Source organism: Harpia harpyja, chromosome 7, assembly GCF_026419915.1.
Source record: "Harpia harpyja isolate bHarHar1 chromosome 7, bHarHar1 primary haplotype, whole genome shotgun sequence".
NCBI lineage: Eukaryota > Metazoa > Chordata > Aves > Accipitriformes > Accipitridae > Harpia > Harpia harpyja.
This window is the reverse complement of record NC_068946.1, coordinates 57,355,650-57,376,405: the sequence shown is the minus strand read 5'-3', so window position 1 is coordinate 57,376,405 and position 20,756 is coordinate 57,355,650. Positions and strand designations below refer to the sequence as shown.

The 20,756-nt window shown below is 36.9% G+C and overlaps 1 protein-coding gene across 2 annotated transcripts in view; it reads left to right on the top strand.

The window, feature by feature from the left end:
* Positions 1-20,756, top strand: part of CCDC148 (coiled-coil domain containing 148) — an 82,496-nt gene that overhangs the window by 16,142 nt on the left and 45,598 nt on the right. For both annotated transcript variants that reach the window (XM_052793127.1, XM_052793126.1), the window contains exons 2-8: positions 3,287-3,367; positions 8,395-8,516; positions 15,590-15,693; positions 16,313-16,395; positions 16,561-16,724; positions 16,982-17,077; positions 17,169-17,350. In XM_052793127.1, the coding sequence (XP_052649087.1) occupies positions 3,313-3,367; positions 8,395-8,516; positions 15,590-15,693; positions 16,313-16,395; positions 16,561-16,724; positions 16,982-17,077; positions 17,169-17,350 (806 nt within the window). In that variant the 5' untranslated portion in view covers positions 3,287-3,312. The remainder of the gene's footprint in view (positions 1-3,286; positions 3,368-8,394; positions 8,517-15,589; positions 15,694-16,312; positions 16,396-16,560; positions 16,725-16,981; positions 17,078-17,168; positions 17,351-20,756) is intronic.

Sequence of the window (20,756 nt, the reverse complement as noted above, 5' to 3'; positions counted from 1 at the left end):
AAAAACCCTCAAGAGAACTTCCTGTTGTTTAAAAATCATGCTGCCGATCTGTAAAGCTTGAGTGGCTCCACTGGAGAACAGCCATACTCGTTCAGAATCCTTGTGTTGGTTCTTCCCCCTTGTTTTCTTGGCCTGATGTAAATATAGGTTAAATCTGATGGTATAAGAGGAGACTTGGTGCAGTTATTCTTCACTGTTACGTTGGTAAGAGTATCAGTAGGGTTATAGAAATATCAAGCCACAGCTGAATATTCATGTCGTCCTGAATGAGACTAGGAATTGTGGTGACTTATGATCTTTCTGAGAAAGATATGTATGAAAGTCTGTTTTAGACTGGTCAATCAAAAGAGCTTTAAAATAAAGAATTTCAATATATTGTGATGTTTTCCCTTTTCTCTAAATTCAGGTATGTGGTTGATTTACTCTTCAAGGGAAGGGTAAAATTCAGCAAAGAAAAAAAAATGCCTGGTTTTGTTTCTTTGTGATTCACATTAAAAGCCTTAAGAAGAAATAATTAAAAAGTAGTACTAAACTTTTGAGTTTTCTTATAGTTTTTTTTCTACTTTTTGAGCTTTTATTATTAGTGTTTTAAGTTTTCCTCTTTAACTTTAATGACTATAAATTCAGTGGAAAATTATGTCACATAATTGTGCAGGAGTTTCCAGAAAGTGCTGAATATTATAGAATTCCTTGGGAAATCATATGAGTTTGCAGGGTTTCACTCTTCTTTTTTTTTTTTTTTTTTTTTTAAGATTCATCCTCTGGCCCCTTTTTTAATTACAGAATTTCATGATGTGTCTACTTGCCCCTCCTGCCAACAAAAAGATTTTGGAGGCTTGAAATCTAAGGGAATTATGACATAAGCGATACTAAACTAAACCTAATTTACAGACTTGTAAACAACCTGAATAAAAGAATTTTCTTTAAATGCCTTTTTAAATTGATCAGCCTGTAGCTTAAAGATTTGTGTGTTGGTGATTGAGCATTTCTTGTTCCAGTTATATTTCCAGTAATTCTGCCAAGAAATAGAGAAAGACGAGCCCAAGCATAGTTGACCTTTCTAAGAAAAAGCAGAAAAATATATTTTGTCTTTAGGGGAAAAAGAAGCAACATTTAAACTGTCTTTGTGCATCTTGAAGAAATAAGTAAGGTAAATCCTATACTTTACTGTGTTATGTAAATCCCTACCTTAAGGCTTTACATATATAATTAACTTGATTTTAAAAAAAAATCTATTCCAACTGAAGTGTATATGCATTTAGAAAATTATATGTAGGTAAGTTGATGTAAAGATAAAACATTACTGTGACAAATAGGCCAAAGTTGCTTCTGCTATAGGGAATTACCTCAATTGTCAGGATTATTTTGGCAGTGTTATATGGTTACAAGTTGAAACCAAATAATTGCTTTAAGCCGAGAAGAATGGAATCAACAGTGTGAATGTGCTAACCTTTTTCTTCCTTTCTTTTTCCCTTGACTTTTGAGGAGTGTGTAGATTTCAGGATAGAACTGTGAATTTATTTACAGGTGACTGTTAGATTGTAAATTACACATTAATCTTACAAAAGGGGAATGAACTCCCTCGTGTATTGTCATATTTTCTTACTCTCGTGTATCTTTAATTTCAGTCTTTGTGATCAGGTGATGACATTCAATGTAGCTTCTGACCAATTGATATTGTCAATTAGTTTCAGAACCAGTTTGAAAAGGTCCCTTTATGGTTAATGAATGGTCACTCTTGGGTGAAGACAGATGACATTTAGACTTTGATATTTTTGGTTTAGTGCAAGGGACAGTTTCATAGCATTGTTAAGTAACGCTGAAGAATGTGCATGAAGAAGCATTGAGAAATGTCACATTTTATCAATGACTATTCACTATTTTCTACTTGGTTTGATCATGGAATATTCACTGTTTAAAGCCTGGTGGTCATGAATTTTCTTGTAATTTGCATAGTTAACATGTACAGAATTAATATCAAACTGACTTTGTGCCACAGGAACAGTAGTGTGTGTGTATGTATGTGTACTGTCGTGGGTGTAATTTCAACTGCGCTTACTATTTGTTTGCAGTAATAGTGGAAGCTCATTCGTGAAACTGTTGTCCATCTAGGTTAGATTTTTACACTTTAGCTGTTTTTGATGATTCTGCAATGCAGAATGTTGTCATGAAGAAACACAGCTCACAGGAAAGTACAATGCTAAGATCTTTGGTTGCAGTCTCACATTTTTATTTGACTGAAATTAATAGCCCTCTGTCAAAGTAGTTCCCTTTCCATTGCTTCCACTGCTCTTCCTTCCCTCCTTGTTGCATTGTGCCATCCTTGGAATTTGTATGGATAAACTGGTTCAACTCACTAGAACAGCAGAGAAATAACTCCACAATACATAAATTAACAGATTTTGCTGGTCTACTGTTTACTGTGTTGCTACTTGCTGTGGGACCAGACAAACATCAAAGGTGTGACAATGTGGATGGAATTTTGTTTGTAGGAAATTGTGGTATGGTAGAGCCAGGTTTGAGGGAGAGGGTTTGTGGGGAGGCTGGTTGAATGTGACCTTCCCCTTCTGGCATTGTTCAGCTATTGATTCAGTTCAACTGAAACACCTTGTTTTGATCTATTGCTTTTCTTTGTATGCAAGACCTGTGATGGTGCCCATGCATGCTTAATTAAGGTGAAAGTAGGGTTTTTAAGACATCAAAGCTTTTTACTATGTTGTATATCTTATTGTATCTTAAATGTCAAGTTTATTCCAAGATTATGTGAATACTTGATAACATGCTGCCTGTCATAGTTGCTCATCAGGAACTAAGCCACTGTTGCTGGAACAGCTGACTTGGGTTGACAAGTGTTAATACAGAGACTCTTAAAGGGGATGTATAGGGATCTATACATAAAACACAGTCCCTAAATATAAGAAAAGACTGATCTTTTCAAGCTCAATTTCTAAAAAGCAAAGAACACCTCAAAAGCTTACCTTACATTTGGGTCAATAGGATTGTTATATTCTGAAAAGCACAAAGCAAAGAAGAGGTGATCTATGTGACAGCATTACAGATTCTTCAAGGAAATAATATTTTGTTTTCTTTTTCTTAGGTGCTAAATGATATGAGGTACATGAAATCTCTCTTAAAATGAAAGATGAACTTGTTGAATTTCTGTCTAATTAAATTTTTAGTGAGATGCGCCCTCTCTCCTCAGAAAACAATACATATTTTTTGAATATGTTTTTAGATTGCATCCACAATGTTGGTATTCTCAAAACATCTGTGTGTTTCTCAACAGGTATAAAAAATACATAAAAAATAAAAATGAGTGAACGAGACCATGGAACATTCTTTACAACTCATAGGATTAATGATGTAGGTATGTATGCTATCATGTTCAAATTTAATTGTTTTATCACAATCTGGAATAAAACTACTTATGAAATACTCTGTGCAATTAATAGCTGCATATGGAAGCTGCTGTAGCATTCTCATCATAGAATCACAGAATGGTTTGGGTTGGAAGGGACCTTCAAAGATCATCTAGTTCCAAACCCCCTGCCATGGGCAGGGACACCTTTCACTACACCAGGTTGCTCCAAGCCCCACCCAACCTGGCCTTGAACGCTTCCAGGGATGGTGCATCCACTGCCTCTCTGGGCAACCTGTTCCAGTGCCTCACCACCCTTGTAAAAAAAAAAAAAAAGTCTTTCTTACATCTAATCTAAATCTGCCCTCTTTCAGTTTAAAACCATTGTCCCTTGTCTGGTCACTACAGGCCCTGGTAAAAAGTCTTTCACCATCTTTCTTATAAGCCCCCTTTTAATATATAAAGGCTGCAATCAGGTCTCCCTGGAGGATGAGCAAGCCCAATTCTCTCAGCCTTTCTTCACAGGAGAGGCGTTCGAGCCCTGTGACCATTTCCACGGTCTCCTCTAGACTTGCTCTAACAGGTCCGTGTCTTTCTTGTACTGGGGACCCCAGAGCTGGATCCAGGTGGGGTCTGACAAAACATGAGTAGAGGGACAGAATCACCTCCCTCAACCTGCTGGCCATGCTTCTTTTGATGCAGTCCAGGATATGACTGGCTTTCTGGGCTGCAAGTGCATATTGCCAGCTCATGTCCAATTTTTTGTCCATCAGGATCCCCAAGTCCTTCTTGGCAGGGCTGCTCTCAATCCGTTCGAAGCCCAGCCTGTATTGATACTGGCAATTGTCCTGGTGGTTGACTTGAAAAAAATCCTTCCACAGTGAGGCATCATCTGGAGTCATCTTGTCAAACTTTCTGTAGGCATGTGGCAAATGAAAATCCTTAGGGGAGACTTGAAGGAGGATCATGGGATAGCATTGCAGAATTTATCTTAACATTTTGTGTGGGACCTTTCTGCAAAACAGTTTGTCAGACATATTGCTTCCAGCCACTATGCTTTTAATAGTGAGTGGAAAGAATCTTTCTACTAATACCTAATGGCAAGTTTCACTACTAAAGGAATGTAAAAAAGAGGTTGGAAAGAAAAGGCCTATTCCTTATCCCTATAAGCTTCAGAGGTTATGTAAAGTTACTGAGGGTCTGTGTGCTAAAGCTTTACAGTGCTGGGGCAAAAGTTCAAGTATTTTCATTTACCATTATAATTATATCTCAGGCTTTAGTAAATATTTGTTATAGAAAAATGTGAAAAGGTATTTTAAAATCTGAAAGTTTAATATTTTATATTTTTATTCATGTGTGTATAAATGTGTATATGTTTGTGGGTGTATACCTACATATAAAAATATATAAAATTTATTTTCTTTTTAAAATATGAGACACATCCAATACATTACCTACTAAATACAAAGTTTGCATCCTATATGCCAAGACCCTGATTTTAGAGTTAATCTCACATGGATAGACCCTGTTGACTTCAGGAAATTCTTAGATTAAAGTCCTCAGTAGAAGAAGAAACAGATAAAGATTAGTAGCGGAGGTTCATAAAGTTCAAATATACAGGCTAAAGGAGAAATCATATTGAAAGAAAAGATAAAATTAATTTATTTGGGGTTAGAGGTTAGGAAATTGAACCTGTCTTTCACTCATTCTTTTCTTAGATGTGAGGGACATTATTAAATTGGTGAAGATGAGGTACCTGAGGAAGTACCTCAGGTACCCACCTTCTCTTACATTAGTTCTATATGTAGCTATGTATATTTATATGTTTTATATAAAACTTTAAGAGTGTAGAAAATATCAGATTATGTTGCTAAATTAAACATGGGACTTTCAGAGACAACTCTAAGGCTTCCAGACATTGCCACAAGCTTTTTCTGTTTAGAAACCCAACGTAGTAGCAACCTTTTTTTTATCTAGGTGTCACAAAGTTTAACCTTTTTAAGTAAATGGATTCTCTCTGCTTATTCAGTGTTCTCCAATACATTTTTCTGTGGTTAGAACAGATTAAGACAACCCAGCCAAAGAAAGACAGTGCTTCTCCCTGTTATTTTATAGAGTTCCTTGTTCTCTCCATCTGTTCATTCAGTGGGATGGTTTCATTCTCCCTTCCTAGTTGTTTTCTGCACTGTATTTGTTATTGGTTCCTGTATATCTAGTATACACTTCTACATTTTTCATCCTGTTTTTCTGTGCTTTTTGTTGTCAACCCTCTTCTTTCATTTTATATCATGAGAAAGGAAGGGTGCAAAAAAGATTACATGGATTTGTTTTTTGAGCACATCTTATCCTTACTACACTGTATTGAGGAATAAAGCTGGCATAGAGAAAGCAGGCTTTCAGAAGCCAGTGGAGAGAGAGAGGTGTCAAACAGAGACAGCAAACTGTAATTTCATTGAGTCGTTTAAGGAGATCACAATGCTGACAGAGACCAAAGAAAACTGGTCAGGATATTGCAGTTTTGAGTGCCATACCCAGGTAGGGTTCATACCCCTGGATATCTATACCACAATTCAGAACAAGTGGTGTGAGAGATCCACGGTAGTGAAATGATTTAGGAACTCCTTCAGATCCAGAATCAGAAGTTAGAGTGGCAAGTCTAAAAGCTGACTGTAGCATGAGGACTTTGTCAATCCATGCATTGACATGTGTGTAGGATACATGTAGAACACTTCCAAAACCACTGACACTAGGTGCTTACAGCGGTCTCTGCAGCAGCTGCAACAGGTGCTGCGGGGAGGGTTTTAGATCTTCATCTCCTCTGGAAGATGACAGTGTCCCACCTTTGTTCTAACTCTTACCTGCATCATAGTATGCTATCCTGGAATTAATTGAGGATCTCTGATTCTGCAACATCACACTATCATGCTTTTCAAAGATCATGACATTCACAAGCACCATACGATGGAGTTGTACTTAATGACTTCTAGCAGTAGTTAATGTCATGTAGTAGTACTAGTGACAGTTACTGTTTCTTTTCTAATGAATATGACAGGATGCATCTGCAAACTTATCTCCCAGGTGCTCCCAAGCATTTGCCTGCAGGAAGCCTGAATTAGAAATGTTATTGAATTGCTCTGAAGCTCCTGCCACATCCTTCTAGTCGTGTGTGGACACTGATGTTACTGCCCCAAATGAATCCTAGCAGACTAGAAGTGATCGTAAGCCTTTGGGAGCAGTAATGAAGGAGTAATAGGCTTAGGAGGAAGAACTGAATGAGTGGCTTTTCAGAGGGTTTGGTGACAGAACTTTCACTTCTCTGAACATGGAATGATGTTCCCTGATCTCTGCTGGACAATGTTGTAAGCAATCTCAGAAAGAAGGAAAAAAAATCTTCGCATAAAATCTTGCTGATTTAGAGATCAGAACTTTAAATTTGGATTGATGGGAATAAAAGCCCACAGATGAGCAAAGCTACCTAAAGGCCTAAAACCTGGGAGAAAGGACATTATTCATAATCAGCTCATAGGAGGGATAAAAAGGAAGAAATTAGTGGATCAAACTACTGAACATTTTTTGTGTGAGATATATAGAGAATAAAGAAGTAGTCATAATACAAAATCAAATCCATAACCTGGTTAGCATAACACTGACTTGGTGGAATAGTTTGCATGTTGAGAAGATTAGTGGTGAAGAAAGCAGGATTGACAAGCAAGAGGAAAGGAGGAAGCCTTCCTCTACGTGGGTGGTGTATCCTCTCAAGTTCAGGGAGTGGAAACTGCAAAGGGATTGCCTGTGGAAACTGTAGATGATGATTGGGGGGGAAGAAAGATGCAGTTCTGTTTTGATGGGAGTCTGGCACAGGCCAATAAGCCAGGAAAATCTGTCTATTAGTATTAGGCAGCTATGTATCTGAGGTTACCTTGAGTGTGCTGCTTTCTTTTTCTGTTGACAAATCTTGTTCAGACAGGATTTGCAGCCTTGTTTTTTTGGATTTGTGCTGATATGGCTGCTGGTCTGCTCAATCCTTAGCTCACCCCATTTTAAGTGTATACATAATATGCTTTGGATTAAAGTGACCACGAAACAGTGGAAGTTATCATTCTTAGAAACTTGGTGAGGGGAAAGAGAAATAAAGGTAGTGGATTTTAGGAACGTGAACATAAGCTCAAAGGAGGACTCCATGATAAACTTGAGGTAACTGTTGTTCAGGGAATATGGCAATCCCTCAATGAAACTTCTTAAAGGGATCATTGTAAGTTATCTTCACTGTGTGGTGCAACACCAGCTTGGTTAGATCTTTATTGACTTCAAATGCTTTTTCAGCAAAACTACTTCCTCTGGGTTTTTTTTGGACAACAGTCTTTCAATACTGTCACGGTCTTTCAAATACTGATGATAGGACTGCAGAAAGTGGACATTGTAATCCATACTGCATGCAGCAGAAACCAAGTACCATGTTTTCCTTGCAGTTCAGCACCTTTCTGTTTTTTAAGGAAGTACGTTGTTTTCCCAGCGGCCTACAGAAGTTTAATAGAGGAAATTATGCTGTTCTGATAGCTGGAGAATCAATGGGAAATGTAGCTGCAACTCATTCTATTTACATATAATTAATAGTTTATATACCTTTTAGAAAAAAATTATGCCTATTGCTCAATCCATAGATTACAATAAATATTGAGGTGGTTTTCCAGTTTGTGAAATAAGAATGCCTATATTGAAACTTACGTATTTCTGTATTAAAACTTACTAAAATTCCTGTAAACCCAGTTTAAAGTGAATCATTCTTTCAGTTCACATATAAAAAAACTTTTTAAATAAACTCTTTGTAAACAGACAAATGGTTAATGTTTCTTCTATAATTTCTGCTAGCTTATGTTTGTTTCAAATTCTTATTTACCAACTAAAAATCTCTCTGTTATGGAAACTTTTAATGTTTAAAATATACTGTTTCTATCTATAATGCTTTCATTTTATGACTCACACTTCAAATATTTCTCCAGAATTTGAAATGACTGTGTGTTTCATGTGATAACTAGAAAATCGGGTGATTCCTATGAGAAATGGTCTTTGCAGCCAGAAGTATAAACCTGTTGACTACAAACATCTATATAAACTCGCTGCAGTAGAAAAAATGGCATCTGCAAAAATTCAGTTAAAGGTATGATTTTTATATTATTTGTAATGTGAATGATTTTAAAATTCAATGATCATATTTCTTTTCACTGTCCCAAGGCATCTGAGAATGAATAGGGATAACAAATCACTGCAACAGTGTTCAGCAAAAGGGGTCACAAGATGAGAGTTTATTACAGTTAGTGTTATTGTGATTTGGAAAGGTTAATGACAATGTGTGGAATTTCTTTGAATCAGAGATGCAAAATATGTGTGGATTCTGCTTCCCAAAAAGACAGGGAAAGTTTGTATTTGAGTGCTTTGAGGAAACTCAGCCAGACTCATTACATGAACTACTGAAAATACTGGAGGTAATGAAGAATTTATGGGAATAAATGGGAAGGGGGGGTTGATCCTGAAAGAGAAGGGGGGGGAACCAAAACAGGAAAAAAACCCCAAACCAAAAAGACATGAAGTGAGGATTTCTAAAAGGCAAGCTGAGGTAGATCTTGAAAAGAAAATTAAAAGGGTTTTATAGCCATAAAATGTAAATGTAGAGCTAGACAGTTAGAAAGATATAAATAGCTGCAGTGTGGCCCAAATGGTAAATAAGAAGGTAAGTCTATTTAATACTAGTAAAGTTTAATGAAGACTTTACTTACTATTAAGAATGATGATTTATAATGTGTGGACAAAGCAGGGTCACTAGCAGAACTGAAAAAGAAGAAAAAGTTGGGGCTGTCAAACTGGAAAAAAGACTAATTATCAGATTTTCTCCATCCACTAATGCAATTTCACATTGTAAGCCTGGTCTTAGAGACATTTAATAAATCCATGCAACAGTGGGTGGTACCATATGAGTTGAAAATAGCAAAGCAATTTAGTATATTAAGAAAGGAGATACAATTTTGGAAGCATTTTTGGCAATGATACACCCAAAGTCTTCAGTGGTGTGCAAGTTAATTAGAATACCAGGTGAAGAGAAGAATTTGTAAACCTGAGAAAGAAAATGGAAAGTGGGGACCAGTCTCTAAATATGGGGGAGGACAGGGTGAACACTGGTAGCTCTCCAGACAGCCTCATTTCATCCTTTACATTAGGCATATGCCAAATGTTATGACAGAGTTTTACCTTTGTTGAAGAAGGACTAAATATTAGAGAAAATATAAAAAGAGGACTAGAAAGATTAAGATATAGCTCAGACATAGCTAACTCTAGAATACTGCATATGACCTTCATCATTATAGTACAACCCCTTTCCCCCCAAATAATAAAGGAAAAAACCCTCATGAGAAGACCTAATGGAGTTAAAAATTGTCAATTATTTTGAGTAATGGTATTATACTTATGTTAATACAAGGCTATGTAACAGGTAAATGAAATTTGACCACTTGATACTAGAACTAACTGCAGATAAACCACTCATGTATGAATCTTTTCCAATTTGCTTAGCTTTAAACTACCTTTAGGCAAGCAAATGCAAGGATGCAGATTGGCTTTTGTTCTTTTCTTCTGCCAAAAACCTAAGCAGGACTTCGGAGCATCATCATATTCTCTTTCTTATTCCTGTCCTTCAAAAATTTTCCCATCTTTATTTTAACATAATACTAAATCAATAATATATATCACCACTTTGAAAAGAGACTTTGTAAAAATCACATTCTATTCTTACAAAGCTTTATTGGTTTTACACTTGCAGGAATTAAAATGTGCTTTTTCTACAAAGTCAAGGAATATTTTACTTTAAACACACAGGATGCTAGCCTGCTGATCAAGGTGTTTCTTCTTTGGGTCACATGCCAAAGCAGAACTGTCGTATGAAACCTACTTTATGTCATGTCAACTCTCAGGTGCCTTATTTATCTGGAATGTAGTTTACCTTTGCTGTTGATGTAGCCAGCAGATTTGGATTTAGCCTGGTTTATTAGCTTAGGTTCAGTCCTGCACAAACACAGGTCTTCTGCCTTCGGAGGTACATCTGTCTGAGAAACAGTTTAGCTTTCATGTGATGTGATGACTAAACTCTTAGGTCCTCTTGAACTTCAGTGTGGAGCTGTTAAGGTGCCTTTGTGACATGCTTCTGGAACTGGGATGATTTCAGCGCTTGTCGACCTGAGCTAGCTGCTGATACTTGGTTCCATTTACAGGTTCCAGTAAGATTGACCAGCTGCTGTGTGACACCATGCAGTTAACAATCAGACTTGGCAATGTGGGTTCTGAAACCTACAGTATTGGGGAAATTGTAGAGTGGTTTGATAGCAGCCAGACCTCATTGGGTAGAAAGAGTCTGGTTAAATTAAGGTAGCTTTTAAAAGATGATGTGTTTGAGTGTCTTTTTGTCTTGGTCCCCAGTGTGTCCTCTATGAATATGTATCGCCTGGCTTGTCAGTCTCAGTTACATGCAACATTGCAGAGCTGATGAATTTTTTTTTTTTTTTTAATTTTGTGCCATTCTGATGGGGTGGTTCTGATTGCTTCCAGTATTACCTACAAACCAACAGGGAAAACATGGAATGTTTTTGTGAACAAGCTCCTTAAACAGCAAACCCGAACGTATGAGAAGGCTGTGGCTCATCTTAGCTCTCATCCACCTGTACAGTAAATAGTTTGTTCAGGATTTTGCAGTGGGCAGAAAATAACATAGAATGGTTTCGGTTGGAAGGGACCTTCAAAGATCATCTAGTTCCAGCCCCCCTGCCATGGGCAGGGACACCTTCCACTAGACCAGGTTGCTCAAAGCCCCATCCAGCCTGGCCTTGAACACTCCCAGGGATGGGGCATCCACAACCTCTCTGGGCAACCAGTGCCAGTGCCTCACCACCCTCGCAGTCAAGAACTTCTTCCTTACATATAATCTAAATCTGCCCTCTTTCAGTTCAAAGCCATTACCCCTTGTCCTCTCACTACATGCCCTTGTAAAAAGTCCCTGTCCACCTTTCCTGTAGGCCCCCTTTAGGTACTGGTAGGCTGCTATAGGGTGTCCCTGGAGCCTTCTCTTCTCCAGGCTGAACAACCCCAACTCTGTCAGCCTGTCTTCATAGCAGAGGTGCTCCAGCCCTCTGATCATCTTCATGGCCCTCCTCTGGAAGCAGGTCCATGTCCTTCTTATGTTGGGGGCCCCAGAGCTGGATGCAGTACTGCAGGTGGGGCCTCACGAGAGCAGAGTAGAGGGGGAGAATCACCTCCCTCGACCTGCTGGTCATGCTTCTTTTGATGCAGCCCAGGATACGGTTGGCTTTCTGGACTGCAAATGCGCGTTGCTGTTGAGCTTCTCAACACATGTGGAGCTTCTTGTCAACCAACACCCCAAAGTCGTCCTCCCCAGGGCTGCTCTCGCTCCATTCTCTACCCAGCCTGTATTTGTGCTTGGGAGTGCCCTGACCCATGTGCAGGACCTTGCACTTGGCCTTGTTGAACTTCATATTTTAATCTCAACATGTTTGTCTTGGGGAAAAAAAATTCTTCTAAACCTATTTATGAGTTTAGGTCTTTTCCATGCAGCTTGTCATCATGCTGTGGTTATTGACCCACAACAGAATTTCAAGTGTTGCACTTCTTTAATAGGACAGCCAAGACAGGGATGTTCTTTTACACTGGATTGTGCATAAGTTCTTCTACATTGCAACTAGTTGGGGTAGGGTTGGAGGGTGAAGGTGGTTAGGAATAAACAGGTTTGGGTTTTAGTTGCGGATATTCAGAAACATTCTTTGGATTTGTATTTTTAAGAACTTCCCTTTAAAAAAAATTGTGCTTTCTTTGAAGGAGAGTATATATCAAAGATGAAATGCAGATGTCCAAGAAATCTCCAACCTCTCTGGAGCATGTGTTGCTGGCTCTGTATGTTTTCCTTTTCAGTTGTGTGGAAATAGTGTAAAATGTTGATCCAGAAACACTGTGGAGTGATAACTCCTTGTGACAGTGCAACTGCTTTTAGTGTATAACCATTTCACTGATGAGTGTTATATGTTTAAAAAAAAATCAAATTCATGGAAAGAAGTGATTTCTGAAGAAATTGACACTGATACACATTCAGCTAAAATAGTTCCTTTAGGCTGAGAAACAAAATAGAAGAGGAAAAGAATTACCAATTTGAAACACCCCTCCAGCAGGAATGTTATTTGAATGCTTTTCCAGAAAACTGCAAAACCACCGTAAGGATAACACAGTTTTGTATGCTTAACCTGTGCTAACATGGCAATTTATTCTCTCTCCAGTCCTTGGCCATGCCTGTGAACAGTTGCAATTTTGTGGATGGCCTTTGGAGTGAAAGACTATGCTGAAGGGTATAGAAACTATGCAAAATGCAATGACTAAAGTTTTTGTGTATAGATGACTAAGGGACCTGATCAGATGATGTCTTTGGCATGTATAAAATATAATTCAGAGTCTTCATTCAGATGGGATTGCAGAGTTCAAAGGGAAATTTGCTGAAGAAATATGGGATTATGATAAAGCTCTAAAAAAAAAAAATCCTTTAAATTAATGTTTAAAACATATGTAGAAGTTCTTTGAACAAAAGTTATTAAATGAAATATATTGGTTAGCAACATAGTCATGTACTTTCTTTTTTGGTTCTGATGCTGTTTCTAAAATCTTAGTAAATGGAATATATACAGTACCAACAAGCATAATTCACTAGTTCACACTACTATCCTGAAGGCCTTGCAAAAAAAAAAAAAAAAAAAAAGTGGGGGGTTGCTTGTGCAGCTCCTCTCTTTGTATTTAAAATAGAAGAGTGACACTGAATGAGAGAAAAAAACCCTACTTTCTTTATCGTATTGCTTCCTTTAATGCATGTAAGTATAATATATCAAAAGCTCTGGCAGATATTTCTTCATAGATTGGCAGTACAAAATTCAACTGAATTAATTCAAGCTTTAAACTAATTTTTTGTCATCTCTTTTGGTATTTCACCTTTTCAAGTGTTTTCCAACTGAGTAGGTAGTAAAATATATATGCTGAAAGCTCCAAAGAGAATAGAATGTGTTCCCACCTACTACTTTTTTGTTGCTGATTCAGGCTATCCAAATTTTTAAGTGCTGGGTTACTCCTCCATTGAGGTAGAACCAAAGAAGCAAATGGTAAATCAGTTGTTGACTATTTAAGAAAGAAAAATACAGTGCATCCGGAAAAAAGCTAATATTGCAGCAGTTATACATAAATGTTATTGCTGTTGCTATAAAATAATTTCAAGAGCATATTAAACTCTGTGTACAGATCTACTTCAACTTTTGTTTCACTTTAGTTTTAGAATTGATTTGAAGATATATGTATTTTCAAATTATTTTAAATACAGTTTTCTGTTTGCTGAAGTCTGGTTTTAAGCACCTAATGGTAATCAAGAGGAAGCTGTAAGTAACTTCTTAAACATTAAAATAAGTAACCAATGAAAATAAGGAGATGTTATCTTTGGTTCAAAAGCATTGTAACATAGTGATTGAAAGCATAAAACAGGTGTTTTCAAACTCTTTTATAGTACAGTCACATATGCAGCTTCCTATAAACACCTTGTTTCTCACTCTCAGTCACATAATCTCTCCATAGCACCTATTACAACTTCTTACCCAAATAATACCACTAAAGCAGGTTCGCTGCAAAAGCACAATGGATTAACCTCGTTCTAGTTGTGGTTCTTCCTTATGTGACTATCTAGAAATCAGGTATATTCAAACAGATATATTAAATTCAGATTCATTTGAGAGGTGTAAATGTTTCTAGTTTCAAAATTTTAGGTATTTTAAGTAAGATTTTTAGCTTTGTTGATGGGTGAATGAGAGGCTATGATTCGAGAAGTGATGGGGATTCTTGCTTACCTGTGCATGACTGCTGCAAAGAAAAGTTCTGCAACTTTCCTTTTTGAGAAGCCTGCTGGTATCACCTGCCCAGCTGGTGGAGGGAACAGAGAACATGCCCGTAGGGGGGTTTGCTCTCTGTGTTTTTATGCACGTGAACGCAGAGGGAGTAATGTATGGGTTTGTCCAGCTTTCACCAGGCAGGGAAGTTGACAGAGCATTTTAAACAGAGCAGATTACTTCCACCTGAGCCAAGTGAAAACCCAGCATTTTTGACTCAGAATGTCATTTCTTTCCTGAACTAGATGTGGAGTGAGATCTTTATTCCTTTCTCCCTGTTATGAACTAGGACAAGAGTTTCCAAGAGTTACAAGAGTTCCCAATTTTTTTTTTCTTGTCTTGCTACCATTCTGCAGCAGAGTAATGTATCTGCATGAAGGAAGGTCTGGGGAGGGGGAAAGAAAAAAGGGGAGGGGGGAAGAGGGCTGTGTGAATTGTGGGAGCCTCTGGAATCAGAAGTGGTTTTACAACTAGAAGTCGGCTGGGTCAGGGAGGCAGTCACGTGTTTATGGAGAAAGGTGGCAAAAAGAGAAGGAGCAGGAAAGGAGCCAATTCTGAACTGAAATGCTGCTTTGTCCTGAGTATCCACTGAGAGGCCAGAAGACAGTCGTGATGGCGGGAGGGTGAGAGAATCTGAGTCTAGCAGCCACAGACTTCTGATCCTTTTTCCTTCATTGTTGGTTGGCCAGAGTCGATCTGGCTACCACTTCATCAGCCTTTCCCTGATGGCTTTTCATCTAGTTTAAGCAGTAACTCCATCTCTCTCAAAAGCATGTATTTCTATTTTAGCTGAAGTTGGAAGCAATGTTTTTGTGAAGTTCTCAGGCAGTTTCAGAGCCTCTTTAATTGGATAGATTTTGAAAAAGCACTCTTTTTAGTAATCAATTTTTGAAATTCTTTTTCTTGCAAGACGCACTTTCCCTCTTTCATCTTCCCACCTGTAAGAAAGTGTATTTTTCTTTCTCCTGCTCATCTTTCCCCCTTCACCTCCTGGGAAATAGGGATGGGAAAGAAAAGGAGAAAAAGGGAAAGAAGAAAATGGACTGCATTTTTTTTCACTTTCTCCTCTCATTTAATTGTGATTTGAATGGAATAATTTTTTTTCATGAAAATCGGTTAGATTTGAACCCATTGTTCTTAAGAAAAACACAGTTTTGAAAAAAGCTTTTAGGTTCACCATTCTGTAGTTAGAAGTTTCCATGTGAAGGCATTTGATAAAGCTATTGAACAGGTTCAAAATACTTACAAGCTATAATTTTTCCTGCAGATTAAAAAAACAGAGCAAGCTTCAAAATTTAACAAAGAGCAAATGCTGCTGAAACAGCATCGGCAAGTGTGGTGGCAAGAGCACAAAAGACTGAGTGAGAACAGGTAAGAGCTGAGGAACATTAATTAGCCATTATTGAAGAAATACTTCAGTAGAAAGAGATTCTGGTATGGCATGCTTGATTCAAGGGACATTAAGAGGAAAAGATTAAAATACCTGAACTGAAGATGGTTTTTTGTGCAGGGCATGAGAGTATGTGACCTACATTGAAAGGGGTCTGTAGATGTGAAGAGAACACAAAGGGAAGGGAGAATAGAGTGGATGTTGTTCTGCATGTACCTCTCCATGATGATCTCATAGCTGTTTAGTTGACCTATCAACATCTGAAGAGCATATATTTGTGGGATTATCAGAAGTTTTCAGATACTTTTTAATTCCTTCAGAATCTGTCTCTAGATGTGCATGTTGAGTTAACACTTATTAATATTGGTCTTGTCTGTTAGCTTGCGTATTGTATATACAGCAGATCAATGAAAGCATTTTTTTGCTCAGAGGAGGGTGGCTTCCATACCATCTTCATGTCCAAGTCCTGCACTTCATAACTTCCCAGGCAAAGAATCCCCCTTTTTACTTAATTATTAGAGTATTTGAGGCTTATCATGCTTGAAAACTTAATGAAGAAGAAATTAAAGCTTCTGTAAAACTCATATTCATACCTTCCAGGCAAAAAGCAGAAGCAGAAATAAAGACTTTTCTTGACGAAGAAAGCCATAAGCACAACTTTTTTTTGGATATGAGGGACTTTGGTAAGAATTTTTTATTCATTTCTTGATTATTTATTTTAGTCAAAATTATCTTGATTATTTGTTTGGGTTTTTAAATCCCTGTCTTAACAGGTTTAGATTTAGAAAGCACAGTGCTGTGTAATATTTTGTGTGTTTGAGAAAGCTTTATGTTTCATTTGGATATAGACCATAAATTGTCAAAGGAGCGGGATACATACCAAACAAATACTGTAGTTCCTATCTGGCAACTAAAAGAGAATTTGAAGTTCAGGCTCTCTGAAATGCAGCATTACCTCTCAGAAGAATCTTGTCTGAAATCCTGGATCAATCCAGTTGAGATGTTACAGCAGGTCGGTACTTTAACTTTACTTTTACAATTTATTATCGCCATATTTTTAGCATTTTCATTTATTTTTATGTAGTACTTTGAGAATATAACTCTCAGAGTACCGGTAACTGCTGTACTTGCCATACTGTAAGTCTGCTTCACTAAAATCTATAAAAGCATAGCAGTGTAGAACTGGAAATCAGGCTCTTTGTTTCTTAAATAAGGGCTTTCATATTATAACAAGATAAAGAAGTAACAGTAACTTATTTCATGAAATAGATCAGATTTGTGAAGAAGCAACAGAAGGCAATTTTGGAATTCCTTATCCTTGAAAGTCTGGCTTTGGAAAGAGAGCTTGAAGACTATAAAAAAAAAGTAAGCTTTTCCTTATAAGTTTAATTAGCAGTTTTTTGAGAGAGAAAATATAATGCAGAGTAGTCTGCTGAGTAGCATTTTTTCATCACAGGCATTAGCGCATTCTTTTGAAGAGAAAAATGGACTTTGCCTTGAAGTTCCTTCAGCACTACTGTCTTTGGAATGCCCCTACCCTGATTTGAAGACCTTAGTTATCAATGAATACCAAAAGCTTGCAAGTGGGTACTGGTCTAAGCTTCAAGAGATTGAGCAACAGTTAAAAGTTTTATATAGGTAATGATGTCTGTTTCTGGATTCCTTTTTTTGGCTATAAAATAAATAACTATAATGTATTCTGTAATCTATGGATCCTGCAGTTGCCTTTACCATTAGAGTTGGTTCTATTTTATGCAGAGTAGAGAATAGTTGATGCACTGCCCAGCTCTCTGGGGTTAAATAGTTGGTAACTGTTTGCACAGCTGAGAGAACTGAGGCAGTCCTTTCAAAAGCTCTCACCTGAAATAATAAGTGAAATGTTTTGTGGATTAAAGCACCAACAATCTGGTGTGCATCAAATGTCCTCTTCACATGCTTTTGTATGAATAGAAATGATTCTTTCTGTATGGTAATTACATTACATTACCAAATTTATGCCAGAAAAGTACAGTCTTTCTGAGAGATATCTAGAATGTATTTATCTGTAAAGCAGATAAATAAATCTGATCTTTCCACAAGTTTTGAATCACTGCAGTAATTCTCATCACAAAGAAATGTAAAAAATATATGTAGCTGTGGTTCAGAATAACTGAAAGGAGGAGAGATTTTTCTGTAAATGAAGTAGCTTATAGAAAAACCATAAATATTCATAGTGATCTAGAAATGTAACATATCTATATATTAGTAGTATAAAGCTTAGCTTTTCTGCTGAGGCTAACTTGAGTCTAGGAGATATTGAGTTGCAGATATTGGACCAGCCTTGACTACTTTTTGCCATCTACTGATATACCTCTGGCTTAGAATGGTGTCAGGTGTTTAGAAGACTGCGAATAGGAAGGTCAGTGGAATTGTTTTAAGCCTGGGCAGAAGAAAGTGGGGAGAGCAGGGAAGTCCCTAAGTTTCTTTGGTAAAACAATCACGTGCTGTTTCTAATTCTCCCTGTTTTTCTGTATACACCTACAGAGCAGCACTTACATCTTCTGCCAAATTAGTTTGGGGGTGCTGAAACAGGTTTAAGATGTTGAATCCCATAGAAAGTAATGTTATCTACTTTTGTATAAATTGTACAGATATTCTGTAGGTTGTACTTCTGTTACATGAAACTTGTATATTATTACTGTAATGTCCTAGCTATTATAACATGATACTTATTAAAAATTGTTCTGATCTTTCCCATATTTATAGCGTTTATTAAGCAGCAAGTGGCAAATTTACAGCAGTTCCTTTGCTGCTGTCTCTGATATTTTCTTACAGTTGCTCTTATGGAAGAAGTTTTAACTACCTCTGTGAGAAAATCTGTGACAAATACTAAATCATTAAATATGTACAAAGTCTTTCTAGTGGTTTTAATTAAAATTGTGTGAAAGTTTATAATCAAAACAATTTCGGTGAAAATTCATAAATTTAAATCCCTTGATCCACATAGCATGTGTGCTACTGAATAATAGACACACATCAATGCAGACAACAGAATTTAAGAAAATGGTTGAAAAATCTACCATGGTATTTTCATTGATCATATGCCAGGTTTGAATTTAGGTCTTGAGCTAGCTAATTTTGCACTGATAATTAACATCAAGACTTAAAGGTAAAATACCGTATTTGTAAGGGAAAGAAATTGTTGTAGGCATGAAAACATATGCAGTGGTACTTTGAAGGAATTAAGTTATGATATCTAGATGGGGGAAAAAAGAAATGGATGTAGCTGGAAGAAATGCTGGTGGTAGTGGCAGTGGCAGCAATCTGCTGGTGGGATGTAAGGGTAGGTTGCGTAGGACAATTTAGCCAATATGGATCAGCGTATGCCGGTATTGTTAGCTGGGAATGTATGAAGTCATACAGGAACCATCAGCAATTATCTTAGGCATTTTATTTAAAGCTAGATCTTGGTCTTTTTTTGTTTGCATTCTGGTCTCCAGATCTTTAATGTATTGTTCATTTATGTTTCTATGATTTTATCCACAACAAGGTTAAAAATGTGTTTTCAATAAAAAAAGCAAGACTTTGTTCTTGTAGAATTGCTTACTTCCAAGATCTGGGTTTTATAAAAGACAGAACACTCTCTGTCACGTCTTACATTTATATTGACTAATTTGCATGAAAGTATTTTATGATTTTGCAAAGATACAGCCTTGTGATTTAAGTATTCTGTAATTCATCAAGCTAACTTTGATCCAACGAACACAGATAATCCTGTCAAAAATTGGGTGACAGATTTTTGACCTTGGTATGTATCCACTGTACTCTACTGATTAATATAGCTTTAATGAAGCCTTTGTGTTTATTGTCATTGCTCTATACGTGAAGATACCAAACTTTCACCTGCAAGACATTTTTTCTCATTTTTATAATTTGAGAAGTTGCTTAGTAGAACAATATATGATAACAAGGTAACTTAGTCACTTCATCTGAGGATTACTTCCTGTCATTCTTCTCTTTTCATATGCTTGAATGTACAGTAAAAAAACCTTAAGTTAATACTAGTCTTCTGGTGTTACACATCTCATTATTTAACTGTTCAGACTGTCTGGAACAGAAAATTTGGAAAATGTGCATAGAATTTCCAAAGAAGAAAAATCAGAATAAGATAATATTCTGGTCTAATATATTCTTTGTGTGCTTTTCAGTCCTACTAGAATGCACATTACAGTGTTTATTGCTTTTAGAAACTGAAGAATTTGGGGTTTTTTCAAACATAATATCGCTTTATAATGTTTTATAATCTGAATTCGCTTCTTTTACTGCTGCTAAAACACAAGTTTTTGTGTTTGGGAAATACCCAAGTCTTGAGTTATCCCACAAATTGTGGACTTGGAACTGATGTGTGTGTTATAGCTGATGATTCTCTAAGCACGATTATATTTTTGCCACAATTTCCAAGGATGTCTGAGTTATTTAAATAACCAAAGGATGAATGGAGTATTGCATATTCAGCACTGTATCCTCTGCAGCTTCCTTTCAAATGAATGGGCTATTAGGACTAAGTCAAGTAAATTTAGTTCTTCTTTTCAGGCCTATTACCAGGATGTTTCTGGTACAACAATCAGCAATGACATAATTAATTGTCAGGGAGGCTAACATGTCACTTGGTGGTATTGTTGCAGTCTGTGTGTCTGCAGATTAAACAAGACAGCAGTGCATCAAGTATACATTGCTATTGCAAAGGATATGTGGGGATTATAGGGTGGAGAGGGTAGCTTCCCTTCTGAGTTGTTTATATTCTTTAGAATGTGTAAAGCCAAGGATTAATGCTGGGTAAATCTGTTTCAAAGGAAGCAGCTGCCTCAGGGTTGTTGAATATAAGACAATTGCTGTGTTTCAGTTCAGAAACAAAATAAAGATTGTACTGTTTTCTAGTAGAACGATATGTACAAGAAAAGCAAGCACTACATTTAAAATTTGGGTCATGCATTCAGCCTTGTAAAAGTTTGTTAATATCTTGACACTGAAGAAGCCTGATATTAGCTTAAATATTAATGTAAAA